The 19,718-nt window shown below is 45.6% G+C and overlaps 1 protein-coding gene and 1 long non-coding RNA gene across 4 annotated transcripts in view; both read left to right on the top strand.

Annotated features, from left to right (window-relative positions):
- Nucleotides 1-24: 24 nt before the first annotated feature.
- LOC119390488 (3 beta-hydroxysteroid dehydrogenase type 7) overlaps nucleotides 25-19,718 on the top strand; it is a 442,541-nt gene continuing 422,847 nt past the window's right edge. For all 3 annotated transcript variants that reach the window (XR_007415821.1, XM_049414848.1, XM_037658099.2), the window contains exons 1-2: nucleotides 25-280; nucleotides 1,267-1,366. Coding sequence is in view for 2 of the 3 variants with exons in the window: in XM_049414848.1 (XP_049270805.1) it covers nucleotides 1,278-1,366 (89 nt within the window). In the remaining variant the exon portion in view is untranslated. The remainder of the gene's footprint in view (nucleotides 281-1,266; nucleotides 1,367-19,718) is intronic.
- On the top strand, nucleotides 16,285-19,001 carry LOC119390489 (uncharacterized). Its single transcript, XR_005183334.1, has 3 exons — nucleotides 16,285-16,345; nucleotides 16,425-16,506; nucleotides 18,792-19,001. It is a non-coding gene; the product is annotated as an uncharacterized LOC119390489 (long non-coding RNA).

Raw genomic sequence — 19,718 nt, 5'->3', positions numbered from 1 at the left:
CCTTCTCGCTCACTTCGTCGGCGGGCGGCAGCGAGCGTGGGTGCGGAAAGTTTGGTTCGTGTTTCGGGTGGAGAGACGGGTCTTGCTCGGCCGGTTGTGTTTGTACGCGCCGGAGCAACTCGCTCTCACAAGAGTTCAATTGAGTTTATTCGTTCCTGCTCGGGGCCGGCATCGGGCTGCTCAACAGGTTACGTCAGCTTTGTATTCGCTCGCTGTCACGCTAAAAAACAACGCCGGAAGAGTCTAGCGGGTGCCGGAGGTGTATCGTACGTCGACGAAGGTAAGTTGCTTGCGTGCGTCCGCCAAGTTAGAAAGAGGAAAACTAGATAAGTGGTGCGCTCGTCAGCGCTCAAATCGCGTCGATCCGGTAGCTTATCCGACGAGGCATCGACGCAATGCTTCTTTACCCCTCGATCGTTATCGAACTTGTCCTCTGAGGTCCTAGAAACACTCAAGGATAAACAGGCAGAGAACAGAGTCGGGAACTTTTCGTAGGTCTCGTCGCGTAAATTAGCGTGCTTGTTGTGGCGCTTAAAGGGGTAAGGTTTATAAATTGTGGACTCCACTCGCGTCACGTGGCATCTATTATGATTGACCTTCACGGGATTGCGATCGTCGTCGGTAATCGGGCAAGAGCAAAAAAATAAAAGAAACTGCCCCGGACGGACGCGGTGTCTTCGCGTTGATTCATTTTTGTCCGCTACGTGCGACGCGCTTGGTCGCTGCGCTGTGCTGTTGTGCAAGACCGCACGACCGACGGAAACCCGCCGAACCGTGAGCGAAAAGTGAAAATCGCGCAACGGCGCTGCCAATTATCCCATCTGCGTCTCGACGAAGCCGCGAACGATTTACTAGGCAGCGTTGCGACCCGTCACAGGTATATTGCGTGACAGCCGCTCATGATATTGTCACGCACCTTGACGCTGTGTTCTTATTTATTTATTTATTGAGTGCGCGTTCAGTTGAAACGTTTTATGATTGTTGTATCGTCTTCTGCGTGGCGCTTAATTAACTTGACTCCCGCCACGCGCAGTAGCATATCCAGAGCCGCCTTTTTCTTTTTTTTTACATCTATATACACATCTCTAATTTTCTAAAATTTGCAGCAATGTTCACCTGCATCTCTCTTCCTTATCAACATTAGACCAGCTCAAATGTATATACGTCTGCATGTCGTATAGGTTGGCGGTATTGTATCTTAATTGCACGCTGAGAACTTGAAGCAAGACGGATGTTCTAACTAACCCTGTGGTGCTGTGTTGACAGGCTGAAGGAAGATGTCGTTTGATCCCGAGCGCAGTAGCACCAATGGCAACGAGAGCCCCGAGCTCGAAGATGTGGATTCCCCATGGGCAGCGCCTTCGGCGTGAGTAATTCTCTCATCCTGTTTTCTAAGCTCTATGCATACGCTAATTCCTAAATGCTTACAGCAGGTTGACCGGTGAGGCATGTAGGATGAGCACTCTTCCAAGAAAAGTTAATGATCAGGACACAATGCAGCACTTGCAGACGTTCGGCTGACAGGTTATCTTCTCTTCAAAGTCGTGAAGTTTCGTGCTAAACTTTTAACACCTAACTCTGGTGCTAGTCTCTACGGGAGCTTTAAGCATGGTAGTTCATTTAGCTCGGAAATGATGTTAGCATGTGGATTTGCCTGAACTTCATCGTTCTGGCTTCTAACAGCTTTGTGACTGCACATGATTCATGTTCAGCAAAATTTTGCGTTGTAACTGCAACATTGAGCAATAATCCTTCATGTGTGCAGAGTCTTGCCTCCGGCATTCGGAAATACGGGGCTGCATCAAAATTGAAGACAATAAATAACGACAGATATTGTGTGGTGCAGCAAGTAAAACATTGTGAACATTTTGAAGTAACAAGCATAAGAGTTGTACAAACTAACGTCCTAAGCATCATTCTCGTGCTGACTTAAAGATTGCTGCACCAGAGTTCTGCAGTGATTTTAGCAGGAAACTCCATGATCACGTTAGCTCGGAACAGGCTCACAATACGTCCTTGCTACAACCGTTTTTGTTGCAACGTGCTTGAGCACGTTCCAACAAAAACGGTTGTTTCCTTCATTGCATTGAACAGAATGTTTAGTGCAAGGAACGAAAGGTGTGCGTTATTGCACAATTAGCAAGCATATCGAGGAATATGAAAGGGGATGATGAAACGGCAGATCAAGTTGAGCAAGTGAAGTTGAATGGGTAATGTCCACACTTTGGACAATCAGTAAACTCACTTGGAAGGTGTTATGTATATGCAGTGTTAATACATTGTATATTAAAATTATTTATGTATATTTGCTATGCATACTATATATACTCAGCAGAACAAGTTAGGACCATGTGGTTCAGCATGGCATCTAATTTGCACCCATGTCACAGGGGCAAAACAAAAACACTAAATCCATGCCTCTAACATCGGTTGTGCTGTGCCACACTGCACTTATGGTGTTAAAAGTTACTGCCATTATAGCATAGTGCATTCTTTTGTGCATTGAATTTTGCTCACAAACGTACAAACATATTTCAGTAAATTAAGGCAATGTGCATAAATATGCCCAATAATGCGTTTGCGCATATATATATATATATATATATATATATATATATATATATATATATATACCGCTCTGACGAAGGCTGGGCCCTGATTGAAACATTAGAGAAAAGGTTTCTGTGAGTGATGCTGCTAAGGCAACCACTTCCCAACAACTTTGTGTTGTTAGACAGGCACGTACATCCGTGTTCTTATCACTTGGCATCTCTTCTTCGGGAAGAGGCTCTTGAATGTGGGTTAACCGATACCCTGCTGTGAGCTTGGCCTCCGCAGATACCAGTTACTCATGTTCTTATCATTTAGAGGATATGTATACATACATACACACATACATATATGCAGGGTGTTTCAGCTAACTTGTGCCCAGTAATAAAAAAAATAAACATATGCGCTATGCGTGTCGAATTGGCTTATTATTATTGTTCTGAGCCATATGCAGCACATCAGCATATTTTTCCAATTCGCCAAGCTGGGTAACTGACAAAGATTGCTTAATTAACTTTTTAATTAGTAAATCTAGCAAAAAAATCTTCAATACAAAAGTTGTAGCACTTGTTATGGAACGTCAGAATATTTCATCCATGCTAAGATAAATGCCAATTCGATAAGCTAGATAATTAACAAAGATTGATTAATTCACCTTTAAAATAGTAGCTCTAACAAGAAACATTCTATAGAAAAGTTATAATGCTTGTTCAGCAGTGTCTGATTATTTCATTTATGCTAAGATAACTGCCCTGTTTAATGTTTTTCCAGCTTTTCTTTAGAGTGTACGAAATTAAAAAATATACATGGCACTAGTTAGCTGAAACACCATATATATATACAGCAGGACACTGACAACTTCTATAAATGGCCACTTTAAGGCACCATCTTTGTTTGTTCATGTAAAACCTAGGTGGTTTGTGCCTTGTCTCTGACTTCTGATGAGGGATGGCAATACAGTGTCTCGATTTCATCAGTGACGAACGCTTTCTGCTGTGGCTTTTTAGAGCACAGCTCTTAGGTGCCCTTTCTTGGGCTGAGCAGCATTGCCATTGCCATTGGCGGTGTAACCGATAGACATGAAAAACATTTTTTAAAAAATACGCAGGATCAAATGGAATTTGAACCCGGGCCCTCTGCGTGGCAGTCGAGTGTTCTACCACAGAGCCACGCTAGTGCTTGAAACTCATTTGCAAAAAGACCCTATATAGGCATCATGTCGAGCAAGGAATTGCGTTAACCTATGTAATATAGCGTGGCAGAAGAGTAAAATAACAACTAGTCGTGACACACTGCTAATAGACGAGTTGCATAAATACCAGCAACACTGTAAAAAGCCCCAAAGTGTTCAGGCAACACTGGACTGAGCCGCCATTGTGCATGAAAACCAATAAAAAAACACGCAAGAACGCGGCGCTCGTGCTAGTGACAAGAAGTATGAACGTGAGATAAACATTTCACTTGGATGTGAACGTTTTGTGTGATCCAGGTGGTATGCATGTGCAGCCAAATGCACGAGACTGCTCATGCACAATGGCGGCCGTTGGCTGCTTTCTGTACATATGTACAGATGGCGCTATTTTTTGCAACTCGTCTATTGTGCAAGGAGAGTGTGGTTTAATGCTCCCCACCCACTGCAGTGTGCTCAGCCATAATTCTTCATCGTCATCAGCCACATGCAGCATCAACAAAGTGCACATAATACCCTACAGATGTGTAGCATGTTCCTCACTTATCCGCAGAAAGACTAATAGTGTTGTCGTACGTCACAAAAATTATGGTTTATGGCTAGTCGATACCTTTCGGAAAGCCAAAACTTCAGACACAGTTAGCCTTGCCAGAACACAAAGCTGCACTCAGAATTAGCACTAGGCAGTATCGTAATCATTAGAGGCCAGATTGTAGGAAATGCCTATTTTGTTCCTTGTGCTCCTATTGTGCCACTTTGATAATATGAGCATGAATTAGAGGCTTAGAAGGGCTTTTATTGTGTTTTTATAGTGCCTATAAATGTCTGTTTTTGGCGTTTGTGCCTAAATGCCTATAAGTGCCTGTAAAAGGCTATTTTCAAAATTGGCGCCTATATTAACCTTATTTAGCCTCAAATTTCGCTTTTGAGTGTAGCTTGAGACCACTGTATATGTTAACGGGCAACATTGACTGTTCTGACTCTAGTTTAACCAACTTCCGTAAAGCAACCGCTGGCAGTAGTCAAATGGGACGCGCCGGCGAGTGCACGCCGCCACGCTGATATGGCGCGAGTGGTTGGCAAATGTGAAACCGGAGAGAGCCGTCAAGGGAGAATGAAGAGCAAAAAAGAAAGAAAGATGTGATGTGTGCGTGGCTTTTGTGTAGTTTGAAGGAAAGAAGATTACTTTTTAAGGGCTTGTTTTTCTTTTTTAAACACAATATTAATGAGAACTAACAGACAATAATGCCAAGGAGAGTATAGGGGATGTTATTTGTAGTAATTAGGCTATAAATGTGAAGAAAGTAAAGTGGACGAAAAGATAACTTGCCGCCGGCAGGGACCGGACCTGCGACCTTCAAATAACGCGTCCGATGCTCTACCACTGAACTACGGCGGCGGTCATCCCCCCGTCCACTTTATGGGGCATATATGTGAATTTAAACCTGGGAGTGTTAGTCAGCGCCAATTGCAGCCATGGCGGCGTGTGTGGAACACTCTTTTTCTGCCTTTTGGAGTTTGTAATTTACCTTTTTAGGGTGTTCACCACCAGGAGAGAAATTGGCTCTATGCGAGTCGACCCCGTCACTAGGAAGAATCCCTTCCATCTGGTCTTTTAGCGAGCTGGGTATCTGCTCCTGCTCTGCCCTTCTCAGTCATACCAAAAAGAAAGACACCCAGGAATGTGTTAATTCGACAGTGGACACTTGACTCACCATGCTACAGAATAAGCGGAGAGACCGTGTTCTGCAAACCGTGCAGAACTAAGGACAATCGCATGGCTATGTTCAACTATTGGCACCTTTGCACCACTTTAAACAACAACATTTTTACAGCAGAGCTGTTATGGTCGAGGTTTGCCGTGTGTCGTTGATAGAAAATGATCATCATATCATGAAACGGAACGCGCTCAATCGCGTCCCCACAGTCCAAAGGCAAGCATCGTAACCACTAGGTTATCCAGATACGCTAGGAGAGCATAGTGTGGGAAATGGAAGTGAGGGTGAGGAGAAGGGAAATGAGGAGGCGAGAACAAGTACACGGAGCGAGAAAGAAAGAAAGAAAGAGAAAAATAGGTAAAAATGAAGGGAAGAAAGAGAGAAAAAGATAGGATGCGAGAGAAATAAAGAGACAGGGAGAAAGAGATCGAAAGAAAGAAACAGACACAAAAAAGATAGAAAAAAAGAGAGCAAGCATAGCTCTGTACGGTATAGTATAGCAGGGGTGGGAAGAAGAAAGAGGTGAGGGTAAAAGCCTAGCCAAGCCAGGACCAGCTAGGTGCCCATCAGCTCTGCTGCGACCCAGCCTTGCGCTACTTAGTGCAAGTCGCGCTAATATTTTTTTCCTGTCATAGATAGAGGTCGCGCACGTCTTCCTTTGAAATTATTTACATTTATGTAAAAATTTATTGTGCCTATACTGGAGGCCTTAAAATGTTGTTTTGCCTGCCTATTTTTAGCACCTAAAATGCACTTTTTTACCTAAAAATCCGGCCTCTAGTAATCATCGGTGAATTGTTTATTCAGAGCTATTCATTCGAATCATTTTGCCAAAAGCTTCAAGTTTTTAAACTGATAAATGCATTTATTTTTCTTCAAGTATGTAACGCTTACTCTGCTTGCACCATGCTCTCAGTGCCTGACGTAGACGACAGCTCACGGCACATTTTTGTTCAGATGTGGACAATAAACGTCATTGGAAACAGCTGCAGATGTCTGAATATTGCTCAGTAACCAAGATTCACTAGCAGCTGTTACGAGCATATTAAAGTAGCTTTCTACCTTTTTGATGTTAAAAATACAGGGCGTGCAAACACTGATACAAGAGAGAAGTCAAGAACCACAAACGCTCCTTTCTGCTTCTGAAACACGCATTAAAATTCTCGCCAACATTAAAATTCTCACTGTTGTTGTCACTGCATCTTGTAAAGCTGCAGCACTCTTTATTTTTGTGCACGTGTTTCAATTTGCGAGTACACCTTCAGTTCTCGAGCGGCCGTGGCCCAGATCTCAACACAAACAGAAAATAAAGGGTACATAATTCTACTTGTAATTACAGTACATTGCTGCAAACTTGGAATGTCGGACATAGGAGACGCAGACCGTCTGAGCTTGTTTCACTTTTCAGTGTATGTTTCAACTTTGCACTGCTGTGTACAGTTACAAGCATGCTATTACAACTAACTTGAACACAAGCCTTAAACAATTCCACTGTATATTTTTAAAAAGTTTAGCAATGTATGTGTATATTCAAATTCCTTTTATTGGGACATCAAGGTGGGATGACAGGCAAGAAGCTCTCTTGCCTACAGGGGTCTAGGTGTGCTCAGCAAAATGAAAAAACAGTGATAGGTGGTCAAGTCTACTGTTGCTGCATGAGTAGCACTCTCAGACTTGGCTCCTGAAAAGAGAAATAAAAGTGAAAAGCTAGTCATACCCTGATGGAAAAGAAAAACCCGGCACTACATCATCACGTCATGTGCTTTGACGTGTAAGTTTCGTGACGTAAGCGTAACCAGCATTATCCTTCTTGGTCTTATCAGATGTAGAGAGCAACACATGTATGTTTCATAAGAAGAACTTCCCCTCATTTGCACACTCAGTGGCCGTGCGAGCAATTAACATACAAAAGGTGGCAGCCCATAACAGGCTCTCTTCTAACATTAGCATTCGGCGTATGGAGCTTGTTCCTTGAGGGTAAATAAAACTGCCTAGGATGAGGAAAAAGGAGTAAAAAAAAAAGAAACCTCTTCATTGAAGCATCTGCAAATTAGCTTTTCTTTTTGTTTTTGCCCTGACTCGTTGATGCGGATAGATAGATCAGAAGTCATTTCCGTGGTGGAATTGAACTCTACACTTGCACAACAATGTTAGTAGTAACTTTTTCATGTGTTTAAGTTGTGCCATATTCATGTCGTAAGAAGACCTTGTAGGTCAGCAAACTTTTTATCAAGCAACGCCTACCTCGCAGAGCTGAGCAAGCAATCTGTACCTATCTTCATGCTTCTTATCTCCTTCATGCTTTGTATCTTCTTCATGTGAATCTCCAGCAAATGTCTCTTTGACTGTTGTTTTTGTTCCAGCACATGGGTGATTACTTACCTTATGTGAGATTCATGAATGGCTCCTGTTGTGTTGACTTTCATCTTTCAGGGTTGTGAAACATATATGTGTATTAATGTGTGCAAATTAAAGGGACACTAAAAATCACTATGTTGATAAATCAAGGCCACAAGGTGTAGGCATTAGTTTTATGGGGAATAGTGGGTTTATTGAGTGAGGAGTTTAGTTACCAATATTTGTGCAAGACTGCGTGGGTGCTGTCTAAAAGACCACAAAGTAGTCCACTACAGGTTGGGTATCATGCTGCTTGCCACGGCAGCTTAGTGGGCGTGGTGCTGTGGTGCATTTCATGAGGTCACGGGTTTGATTCCCACCCATGGCAGCCACATCTCGATAGGGGTGAAATAAAAAATGCCTGTGTGCTTATCTCTACGTGCACATAAAAAGAAGAACCAGATGGTTAAAGTCAATCAGGAGTCCTCCACTATGGTGTTTCTCATAATCATCAGGCTTTTGGCACATAAAACCTAAGAATTCAACTTGTAGTGTCACTGATGTTGTTTCCACGACGTTGCCAAATCGGCATTCCTTGTAATTTCACTGTTTCATTCATTCACAGGTTTTATTTTGCGTATTTAACTGAATATTCTACTTTGCCAGTGAGGGGTGGTAGTTTTTGTGTAATACCTAATCTAATAATAACGCTCAGGGTATTCTTTAAACCTTTGAATATTAAAACTGTGCATATTTTTCTTGCATGCTGCCTTACTAATACTTTCGCGTGCAAGAGTGAAACAGTGGCCAGCTGGTTTTGCCATGCATCCATTGGTCGCTGTTATTACAACAGTAGCATTAAGACAGCTAGAGCACGAATAATTGAGATTTTGCGTCGCGTCAGAATTTCATGAAAAAGAAAAGTTGGTTGGCTGCGTTTTTAGTGAACGTTCAGGCCACTGTGTGGTCCGAGTAAGCCGAGGAAAAATTCCAGGTAAATGAAACCTTTCTGGTTTTCCCAAAGGCACAAAAGTGTGACTGGAAGCCAGTTATAATAGTTAAAGTCTATCCACATTTAATGTTTCAGGTGGCTGTGCATTTGTGTGCTGGTAGGTGCCGCTGTAAGAGGGTGCCTACAGGTCCTTGGAAATGTCTTAAATTCAGAAGTACAGGGGTGGTCAAAAGTTCCCAGGCCGCAACGCCCGGCCGAGGAGCGGCAGCTTGCTGCTATCGGGGCGCTGTTATCGCAATCGCGCCTTGGCGCACGCTGGCGTCGAGCGTGTGCGTGGAGAGGGAGGGGTGGGCGCATCCCTCTCCCTTTCTTGCACTCCTTGAAAAGAAAGCGAGGTATAAACTTGGTGCGTCATGTTCCCTCACTGTTCACTCTTCGAGCTTTACTACTGTGCAGCGTGTAACGAGGCAGCAGTGTTCCGGAAAGTGATGCATCATGCTTGCGGCCACATTTGCTAGACACCGTATACATTACTGTGGTTTTCACCTTCCTGGAAAGCAATATCGTGCACTCAACTTTTCATTGGCACAGCGGGAGCTCTCTCAGATGTCTGCGCAGGCCAATTCACTGCATACGAGCATGGTCTGAGCCCGAAATGCATTTAGATGAGCTTGTGTTGGGTCTAGTTGGAACATCTTATATATAGTGGAATAAGCAGCGCTGCACAGTAGTGTACAATTCGAAGAGCTAGCAGTGAAGGAACAGGACACGCCGCGTTTATTCTTCGATTCCTTATGAACGAGAGCAAGAAAGAAAGAGGGCTGCACACCCCCCTCCATGCACACGTTCAACGCTAGCGTGCACCAAGGCGTGATCGCGATAACAGCGCCCCGATAGCAGCGAGCTGCTGCTCCTCGGGTGGGCGTTGCGGCCTGGGAACTTTTGACCACCCCTGTACATTTTCAGGGCCCTTGAAAGTCCTGGAATGGTTTTCTTTCTTTGAGAACCCTGGGGCTTATTTTGGAAAAATGCAGCCTCATCGACTATGTGACCTGCTTTCAATGGCAGATGAGCATTCATTTGGCAAACTGCCCATTTTAGAAACAATACGCCAGCGCGCCTGCACATGTTCTGGTTTTTGTAACGCGTGAAACTCGAAAGCACACCGTGACCATGCCCAGAGACATGCATTGGCGCTCATTCATGGCTCCCCTCTCGTGCTTACACAGCTTTCTCCATGCCCTGTCCCATCATTGGTCTCATTTGCCCACCTGTCGGTCTGCCTTCACCCACATTTTTTCCTCTTAACTTACCTCCTAGCAACTCGACTCCTCCTCCAGTACATAAACTGCTTTTCTTTCCCCTCTGTCTCTGTGTTGTGCAAGCGGTACATGGTCAACCTGCTGATGCTTAGTTGATATCTGCCAATGTGATCAGTAACTCACTGAATCGATTCTTCTAGCATTGCTCGAATAAAATAAGATATTTCACTTGAGCCATTGCAAAACCACTGCATGATTGCTCTTCTATGTCTGTTTCATAGGTGTAATGGACGTGACTCGGAGCCAGACGCTCAGCAACAGAACAAAAGGTTTATTGCGCGTTCCCATAAATAGCGGCTAACAGATGACGTCATTTGCACGTGGCTCACGTGCGCCTCAACACAGAGAGCGGCGTTTGGTGCCGCGTCCTAACATTCCTCCCTTTTAAGTTGTGGGAATCGAGCGCGCCCTTCCCTTTGGCGCCTCGTTCCCCAGCTAGCGCGCGTGTTGGCCCCGCGCGGCTCGAGCGCTGGGAACAGCCGTTAATCGGCAGTATGGCGACCACGGCGGCAGCGCCAGGCCTCTTTGTCTGGTGCGAGCCATGCGTCAGCTTCCCGGCGCGCGGGTGCGCGTACGGGCATGCCTGGACATGCTCACATGCTCACGCCACCAAGCTAGCTTACGTCACTGCGCAACGCCTGTCCTCATTGGCCGCCAGTGACAACCCCCCTTCCCCCTTGTGCTCGCTTCTGTCGGGCCCTGGCTTGCCCGCGGGAGATGCTCTCAGGCTAGCACGAGAGGTTGACGCGCTGCTCTAGCAGGCGGCTTCTCGTTTGTGTGCTCAACCGCTGCCCTTTGTGTGGTAGTCTTAGCGCCGCTGGCAAGCGTACTCGATCGGTCTTGCGGAGTTCCCCTTACGGCCTGCAAGCCCGTGACTGTCGTACTGTGATGCATCTTGGGTTAATAAACCCGTGTTGTTTGTTGACCTCCTGCCTCGAGTGCCTTTTCTGCGCCGTGCCGGAGAATCGACGAACCCGGCCGTAGCGTCTTTGTTCGCTGCGGCAGTGGAGAACGTCGCGTCCCTTGCCGGTCGCCTCGTAGGGTAAGCGTCTCGCAAACCTATCTCCACAAAGTTTAAATATATACACAATGTCTCTAAACACTGGAGCCAAAACGAACGACTGGTCTACGAGTTCGTGTAGATCTTCTCAGCTCGGGTCCCTCGGGCAGAGGACTTGGGCTGGTGATGCCAGGCTCCACGTCGACAGGTGATTGTACCGGAGGAAGCAGGAAGTGGTAGTCAGGTAGTGGCTCTGAAGGCTTCTCCGTCGGCCATGCACGCCTCAGTTGGTTGCGATGCCTATGGTGCACGTCTCCATTTGCCATTCGAACTAGATAGGAGACAGGACCCTTCACTTTGATTACTTCAGCCAACTTCCATCGCGGTCCCGCAGCGAAGCATCGGGCGTAGACCGAATCTCCTACCCCAAATCCTTTCACAGTGATGTCAGAGGTGGAGTGCTGACGGACTGGGTGCAGCTTGTCTAATGCTGAACGTAATTTTCTGCCCATCATCATCTCCGCCGGGCTCTTTCCAGTCTCTGAATGTGGGGTGGTATGTTGTTTATATAAGAAGCGGGATATCTTGCATTGGGTGTCGTTTCCCGACTGTTTCTTCAACGCTTCTTTTACTTCCCTCACCATTCTTTCGGCCCTTCCATTACTAGAAGGGTGATAAGGTGCTGTAAGCACTGAGCGGATGCCGTTAAGCTTGAGAAACGCTTGCATCTCCTCGCTTGTAAATGCGGTTCCGTTGTCGGAAACGATAACATCTGGAACTCCGTGAGTGGCAAACAGTGCACGTAGAGCTGAGATTACTGCCGAAGTTTTCATGGAAGGCATAATCTTCACTTCAGCCCAGTTGGAGAATGCGTCCACCACGACGAGAAAAACTTCGCCTTGTACTGGTCCGGCAAAGTCGATGTGCAAACGGCTCCAAGGTTGGTCTGGCTTAACCCAGAAGTGAACTGGTTCTTTTGGATCGCTTTGGCGGTTCACTTGGCATCTTTCACATTGACGCACAAACTCCTCGATTTCTTTGTCCATTTTCGGCCACCATATTAGCGATCTTGCTTGACTTTTCATAGCTGTCATGCCAGGATGGTTTGCGTGCAACAAACGAAGAACATTATTTCTTGCTGCTTGAGGTATGACCACTCGATTTCCCCAGAGGATGCAATCCCGATGCAGAGATAACTCATTCTTTCTTGTTGCAAAAGCCGCAAGATTGTTGTCAAACTTTGTTGGCCAACCAGAGAGAATGTAATTCTTCACAGTTGGCAATATATGGTCTCTATTCGTGAGTTCCGCGATGTCAGACGCTTGTAAGGGTGGATACTCCACAGCGTCCGACAGCAACACGTCACCAGGTGGTTGCGTCTCGTCCTCGCGTCCCGGTACTGGAAGACGGCTTAATGCGTCAGCGTTGCTGTTGCGGGGACCTGGTCGATATTCCAAGGTGTAGTCATATGCAGCCAAAAGAAGAATCCAACGAAGCATTCTTGGGGAAACAACTTCCGGAATGCGTTTCTCTCTGTTAAACAATCCCAGCAGAGGCTGGTGATCAGTTGTAACAATGAAGTTACGTCCAGCCAAATATTGGTGGAACTTCTTTACGCCATACACGATGGCTAAGCCCTCCTTGTCAATCTGCGCATACTTTCGCTCGCTCGATCCAAGCGTTTTAGAAGCGTATGCTATTGGGCGTTCTGTGCCATCTTGTTCCCGGTGAGCCAACACGGCTCCAATTCCAACAGGTGATGCGTCGCACGACAGCACAATTGTTTGCTTTGGGTCATACGAAATAAGAACTGCTTCTGACGATAACAATTTCTTCAGCGCAACAAAGGCTCGGTCGTGCTGGCTATTCCAGCTCCAAGCACTGTCTTTGTCCAACAAGCGGTGAAGTGGTTCCGCGACTTCTGCTTTTCCTTTTAGGAATCGGCTATAAAAATTAATTAGCCCAAGGAATGATTGCAGTTCCTTCTTTGATGACGGCGTCGGTGCGTTCAGGATCGCGTCCACTTTGCTTGTAGAAGGATGAATGCCCGTAGCATCAATCACATGACCCAGAAACTCAATGCTCGACTTGCGGAATTCGCATTTTTCTTTGTTCACCCGCAGACGTGCGTTCTGTAGCCGGGTGAGCACTGCCTGTAGGCGTTCTGCGTGCTGTTCTGGCGTCTCTCCTGAGATTAAGATGTCATCGAGATAGCATTTGACTCCCGATACTCCTGCCAACAACGTGTCCATGGTGCGCTGGAACAACCACGGCGCTACGGTAATTCCAAAAGGCAGTCTGCGCACTTTAAATAAGCCCTTCATAGTGTTTACAGTAAGGACATCAGCTGATGCGTCGTCCACCACAAGCTGTTGATAGGCCTGAGCCAAATCCAGCTTCGTGAAAATTTTGCTTGGTCCTAGCGTTGCTAGCATTTCATCAGTTGTGGGCAAGGGATAGAGGCTACTTTGAACGGCCTTGTTCACCGTGCTGCGATAATCACCACACAAGCGTACGGAACCATTTCGCTTTCTCACGACTACGATGGGGGTTGCCCATGTAGAGGACTGTACTGGCTCCCACACGCCTTGCTTAACAAGCCTGTCTATCTCTGCTGCCACGTCATCTCGAAGGGCAAACGGTACTGCTCTGCTTTTCAAAAACACCGGCTGTGCTTCATTTTTTAGATCAATGTGCACTGGTTGTTGAGTGCATCCTGGAAGATCATTCGCAAAGACCTCTTGAAATCGCTGAAGTATTTCTGACTCATCAGATATTTTCTTTATTCCTTGAATTTTAATTCCTAAAGCCTTAAACCAACTTCTTCCAAGAAGACTACTACCTTGCTTGTTCACCACTAGTAAAGGCAACTTTGCACATTTTTCTTTGAAACGCACTTCGACTATTGCTTTTCCCAGCATCTCAAGTGGCTCTTTCGTCCAAGTCACAAGCTGCGTTCCGGTACTGACTAGCGGAATTTTGCCTGCGCGTCCTTCAATTGCTCGCCACGTTTCTTGACTAACCAGCGAGTGAGACGCTCCTGAGTCTACTTCCATCTGCACCTCTTTCCCTTGGATCAGCACAGTGGTAATAAATTTTTCTGACTCGCGAACTTCGTAAACAGAGTAAAGCTCTTCCACTTCGTGCAACGGTCTGCTTGCCTGACTTTGCTTCCGTGCCGGATTTTTTCCTCGCTTCTGTGCCGCAGTTTGATTATGACTTGACGGCGATTCTTTTCTGAAGCGACAAGCTCTAGCGATATGGCCTTTTTTCCTGCAATAGTGACAAGCTTCATAACGAAATTTGCAAGTTTTAGAACTGTGCTCACCGTTGCAGCGGTAACAGACGCCATCTCTGGACGCAGCTGGCTCCTTTGGGCGCGTTTCGTGGACGGCCGCGTCGCCTATGCCGTTCGCGTCGCTGAGGCTCTGTGTCCTGATTTCTCGTTGCTGCCGTTGGGTTGCTTCCGCTGTCACGGCCATGTCGTACGCCACAGTGAATGTCAGGTCCCTTTCTGCCAGTAGGCGTTGCTGCACAGCCTCGTTGCTGATGCCGAAGACGAAACGGTCTCGCATCATCTCGTCCATAGGAAGCGTGTCGTCTCCGAAGCCACAGTTTTCAGCCAGTCTTCTCAGCGCTGTCACGTAATCTGCGACGCTTTCGCCTTGCGCTTGGTTACGCTTGTAAAATAAAAATCTACCGTACAGCACTGACGGCTTCGGATGCATGTGTTCTCGGACCGCTTTCTTGATCTTCTCGTAAGCTGCAGCAGTTGGCCTTTCGGGTTTGACCAGCGTCACGATGAGACTGTACGTTTCTTCTCCACAGGAGCTGAGTAAAACAGCGCGCTTTTCTTCATCCTTCGAAAGCTTGTTGGCTTCGCAGTACATTTCAAGTCGTTCCACATACTCGTCCCATGACGCACTTGTACCGAGGCTGTACTCCCCGATGCCGCTGACTGGCATTGCACTGCGCGTCTTGTTCGGGCCTGCGCTGGTCCGCTGCCTGTCTTCGTCGCCACTGTAATGGACGTGACTCGGAGCCAGACGCTCAGCAACAGAACAAAAGGTTTATTGCGCGTTCCCATAAATAGCCCCAGTCAAAAAAAGTGAATGGGTCCAACTGGTCATACCAGTTCCCAGCAATTGGTCCCAAATGGAATGAATTGGAAACCAACTGGAATGCTGCACTTCAACAGGGAGGACCAATTGGACCTCACAGTTCCAAGTGGTCATTCCAATTGGTCCACCGTTTGCCAATTGGTCTCCCAAGTGGAATGCTTCTTAGTCCAATTGGTGTCAGAAATTCCAATTGGAAAACCATTGGAACAGTGCGTTCCAATTGGCCTCCCAATTGGAATGCTTGTTGGTCCAATTGGATGTGCACATTCGAATTGGAAAAGCACTATACAATCGTAGTAGACCCATTGTTTGAAATACTTAGTTGCAATATGTTTGTAACTAACATGGCAACCCTAAAAAAATGTAGGTCATGCTCTTATATATATATATATATATATATATATATATATATATATATATATATATATATTACGAAGCTTTTGACAATTTTTTATTACGGTAGCCAGAAGAAATTCTCTTTATCCATCATATATATGGTCATCCAATATATATATATATATATATATATATATATATATATATATATATATATATGGATGACCATATGCATTCAACCGGATAACCAGTTGACAAACAGTTTGATTGAACTGGCTCACCAGTTAAGCACCAGTTAGCTTTAATTGGATGACCATTTGTGATCAACTGGTTAACCATTTGGGAACCCGTTAGCTTCAACTGGATGATCACATCTACTCAATTGGTCAACCAATTGAATACCACCTGCAAGCCTAGCCACTTTACAACCCATGCGAAGTTTGCGAACAGCCGCCGCACTTCGCTGACACGAGAACACGGACAGGAAACGGCTGAACAAACATTGGTTTCGTACTAACAACCCTTCCAAAAAAGTTGCACTTGAAGAAGATAAGGTAAAAATAAGCTCTAAAATAAAAAAAAAACAATTCTTGCTTACAAAATTTTGTACTGTTTGTTGACACAAGCGAGAATCTTAAAATTTAATTTTCTCAGAAGTGCGTGCGTTGCGGCAAGTGCCATCAGCATAGTCATCGCGATCGGACCGCGCTTTTTTGTGGACGCATCAGACGCATCATGCCACAGGTCACCGGCGTATTTTATATCAGGCGTCTTTGAAATATTCATGTTGGCACAGTCCGTGGATTCAGCCACATTCGAGGTAAGTATTTTACTTTTGAACTTCTGCAATTGTTGCATTATTAGCAGCTTTCGCACATTTCGTTCTTTACCCTAACTAGTGTTGGCTCGCGACTGCAGCCAACTGCAGTGGACACGGTGACGGGCGCAGCAAGCATGACGTGTGGGAGCTACTTGTACGCGGTAAGTATTGTTACATCGCTAACATTTTCATCTTGTAGATTGTATGAGCGGAAAACAGCAGGAATAGAAGGAAAGATCTTGACAGGACAGACGCTCAACTTACTACAGCAGTTTATTCGAAATTTTTCTCACGGAGAGCACGGAATCGCGCATGTGCAGCCACCTTATCACAAGAGAGACAAGGCCAACAGGAAGGTTACTTATCCGAACTGCTGCCCGTTAACTATTTAGAAAGCCTATTTCTTTATCATTCAGGGCTACCGAGGGAACACTGATGCACGGGGTTGAGTATGCTTTAATCTGTACAGCTTCCGTGATCTCGGTGGTCAGTCTGTGTTTTGATTTGCTAAGAACATTAGTGCTCGTAAACTGCCGATTGCACCCACAATCTCCGCAGTGCAGAGTGAGGTGCGTGCCACCTGCGAGAACCGTCCATGACGATGCATGTTCTCTGAGTCTGTCATTTAGACATCGGCCCGTCTGGGCGATGTACACTTTTCCGCAGCTCAATGAAACTGTACACGACCTCATCGGTACAGGGAACAAAGTGCATGGCACGTGTTTTTGTGCAACTTTCCTGGTTCACATTTCCCTTCCCATGATTTTTAACCATGGAGCATAGCTTGGCCAGTTTGCAGGGGGCTGTGAGCACGAAGTCAACCCCGTGCTTGCGACCAATCTACTTCAAATTGTGCCACACAGAATGCACATACAACATGACCACGATATTTTCTGTTTTCTTTTTATCCCGGGTGTTGTTAGCATTTGTCCTCTTTAACTTCCTTAACGTGCCACCCACTGCAACTAGCAGACTGTCAGGGTAACCCGAGCTGAGCAGGTGTTGTGGAGACAAGATTTCTTCAGCAATGAACTAAGGCAGGAAATAGCAGTTGCTATTTATTTTTTACGAGCTTACTGTGAGATTAATCATAAGGTAACAGACCCTTCTTAGACCGTGGCGAAAATTCCTAGCAAACATGGTCAACTCGATTAAAGTTCATTATCATTCACTCATGAACAACCAGCCAATGATGATTTGCAGTTTTTAGATGTTACCGAGGTTTTTAATTGAGTTGACCATGTTTGCTGGGAATTTTCGCTGCGGTCTAAGAAGGGTCTTTTACCTTATGATTCATCTCACAGTAAGCTTGTCAAAAAAAAAAAAGAGCAATTGCTATTTCCTGCCTTAGTTTGTCGTTGAAGAAGCCTTGTCTGCATAACATAAAGTATAGTTTCTGCAAGCGAGTCGCCTGCTCAGCTCGGGTTACCCTGACAGTCTGCTAGTTGCAGTGGGTGGCACGTTGTTAAAGGAGTTAAAGAGCACAAATGCTACCAACAACAAGGATAAAAGGAAAACAAAAGATTGTGGTCATGCCGTATGTGCATTCTGTGTCGCACAATTTGAAGAAGATTAGTCGCAAGCATGGGGTTGACGTCGTGCTCACAGCCCCTTGCAAACTGGCCAAGCTGTGCTCCATGGTTAAAGATCATGGGAAGGGAAAAGGGAACCAGAAAGGTTGCACAAAAACGCATGCCACGTACAGAGTTCCGTTGAGCTGCGGAAAAGTGTACATCAGCCAGATGGGCCGGTGTCTAAATGACAGACTCGGAGAACATGCATCGTCATGGAAGGTTCTCGCAGGTGGCACGCACCTGTCTCTTGAGAGAGATTGCGGGTGCAATCCGCAGTTTACGAGCAGTAATGTTCTTAGCAAATCAAAACAGACTGACCACAGAGATCACGGAAGCTGTACAGATTAAAGCATACTCAACCACGTGCATCAGTGTTCCCTCCGTAGCGCTGAATGATAAAGAAATAGGCTTTCTAAATAGTTAAAGGGCGGTAGTCGGATAAGTAACTTTCCTGTTGGCCTTGTCTTTCTTGTGGTAAGGTGGCTGCACTTGTGAGAAAAATTTCCAATAAACTGCAGTTGGAAGTTGAGCGTCTGTCCTGTCAAGTTCTTTCCTTCTATTCCTGCTGTTTTCCGCTCATACAATCTACAATATGTTGCACCAACTGGCCCAGCATACCAACTTATTGAACATTTTCATCCTTCGTGCAGAGGTGAACACACTTGTCTAGAACACTCAAACGGCGCGCTTTGGACTGTACTGAGGACGTTTGCATGCATGACTGCTTAGGGTGAATGCTCGAGCGTGGGCTATCTCAAACTGCTCGTGCTGGAGCGTGCTGTTACAGCTTTTTAGACAAGTGTGTTAACCTCTGTACTACAGCCATGTAGCTCATTTTCCTCACAGTCTTGTCATATTTTTCTTTCACGCAGCATGCCTCATTGCTGACGCAACGCGGAACAAAGAAAGAACCCTAAGCAACGAGAATATATCCGCGACCTTGTCTCCTGAAGCTGAAGCAGAACGGGCAACAGTTTGACAACGAATACCCTTGGTAGCAGGAATTGTATAGCTGTACTATGAAGCCCCCTCTGTATGAGATGTTTTCATCGAACAACTGTTGTGTAATAAAGGCTCTTCGTGTTGAACACCACCTAGTTTCAATTAGGTGACCATTTACTATTAACTGGATTGCCTGTTGAACACCAGTTCACTTTAACTGGTTACCCATTTGGACACCGGTTAGCTTCAATTGGATTACCACATCTATTCAATTGGTTAACCAATTAAACACCACCTAGTTTCAATTGGGTGACCAGTTACGATTAACTGGATTACCAGTTGAACACCAATTCACTTTAACTGGTTACCCATTTGGGCACCAGTTAGCTTCAATTGGATGACCATGCGTGTTCAAGTGGTTGACCAATTAAACACCACCTAGTTTCAATTGGGTGTCCATTTACGATTAACTGGATTACCAGTTGAACACCAATTCACTTTAACTGGTTACCCATTTGGGCACCAGTTAGCTTCAATTGGATGACCATGCGTGTTCAAGTGGTTGACCAATTGGACCCCAGTCTATATCAACTGGTCAACCAATTACCACTAGCTCTACCCAAATGGTTTACCGATTGGATATGAACTGGTTTACCAATTGGATGTAATTGGTGCGTTCCAATGGGTGGCGAAATTCCAATTGGTCGAAAACCAGTTAGTGCCAATTGGTATTTTTCCAATTGGACCACTTGAATTTTTTTGACTGGGGCGGCTAACAGATGACGTCATTTGCACGTGGCTCACGTGCGCCTCAACACAGAGAGCGGCGTTTGGTGCCGCGTCCTAACAATAGGTAC

This window comes from Rhipicephalus sanguineus, chromosome 4 (assembly GCF_013339695.2).
Source record: "Rhipicephalus sanguineus isolate Rsan-2018 chromosome 4, BIME_Rsan_1.4, whole genome shotgun sequence".
Taxonomy (NCBI): Eukaryota; Metazoa; Arthropoda; class Arachnida; order Ixodida; family Ixodidae; genus Rhipicephalus; species Rhipicephalus sanguineus.
The sequence above is the reverse complement of the archived record's forward strand: the minus strand, read 5'-3'. Positions and strand labels throughout refer to the sequence as shown.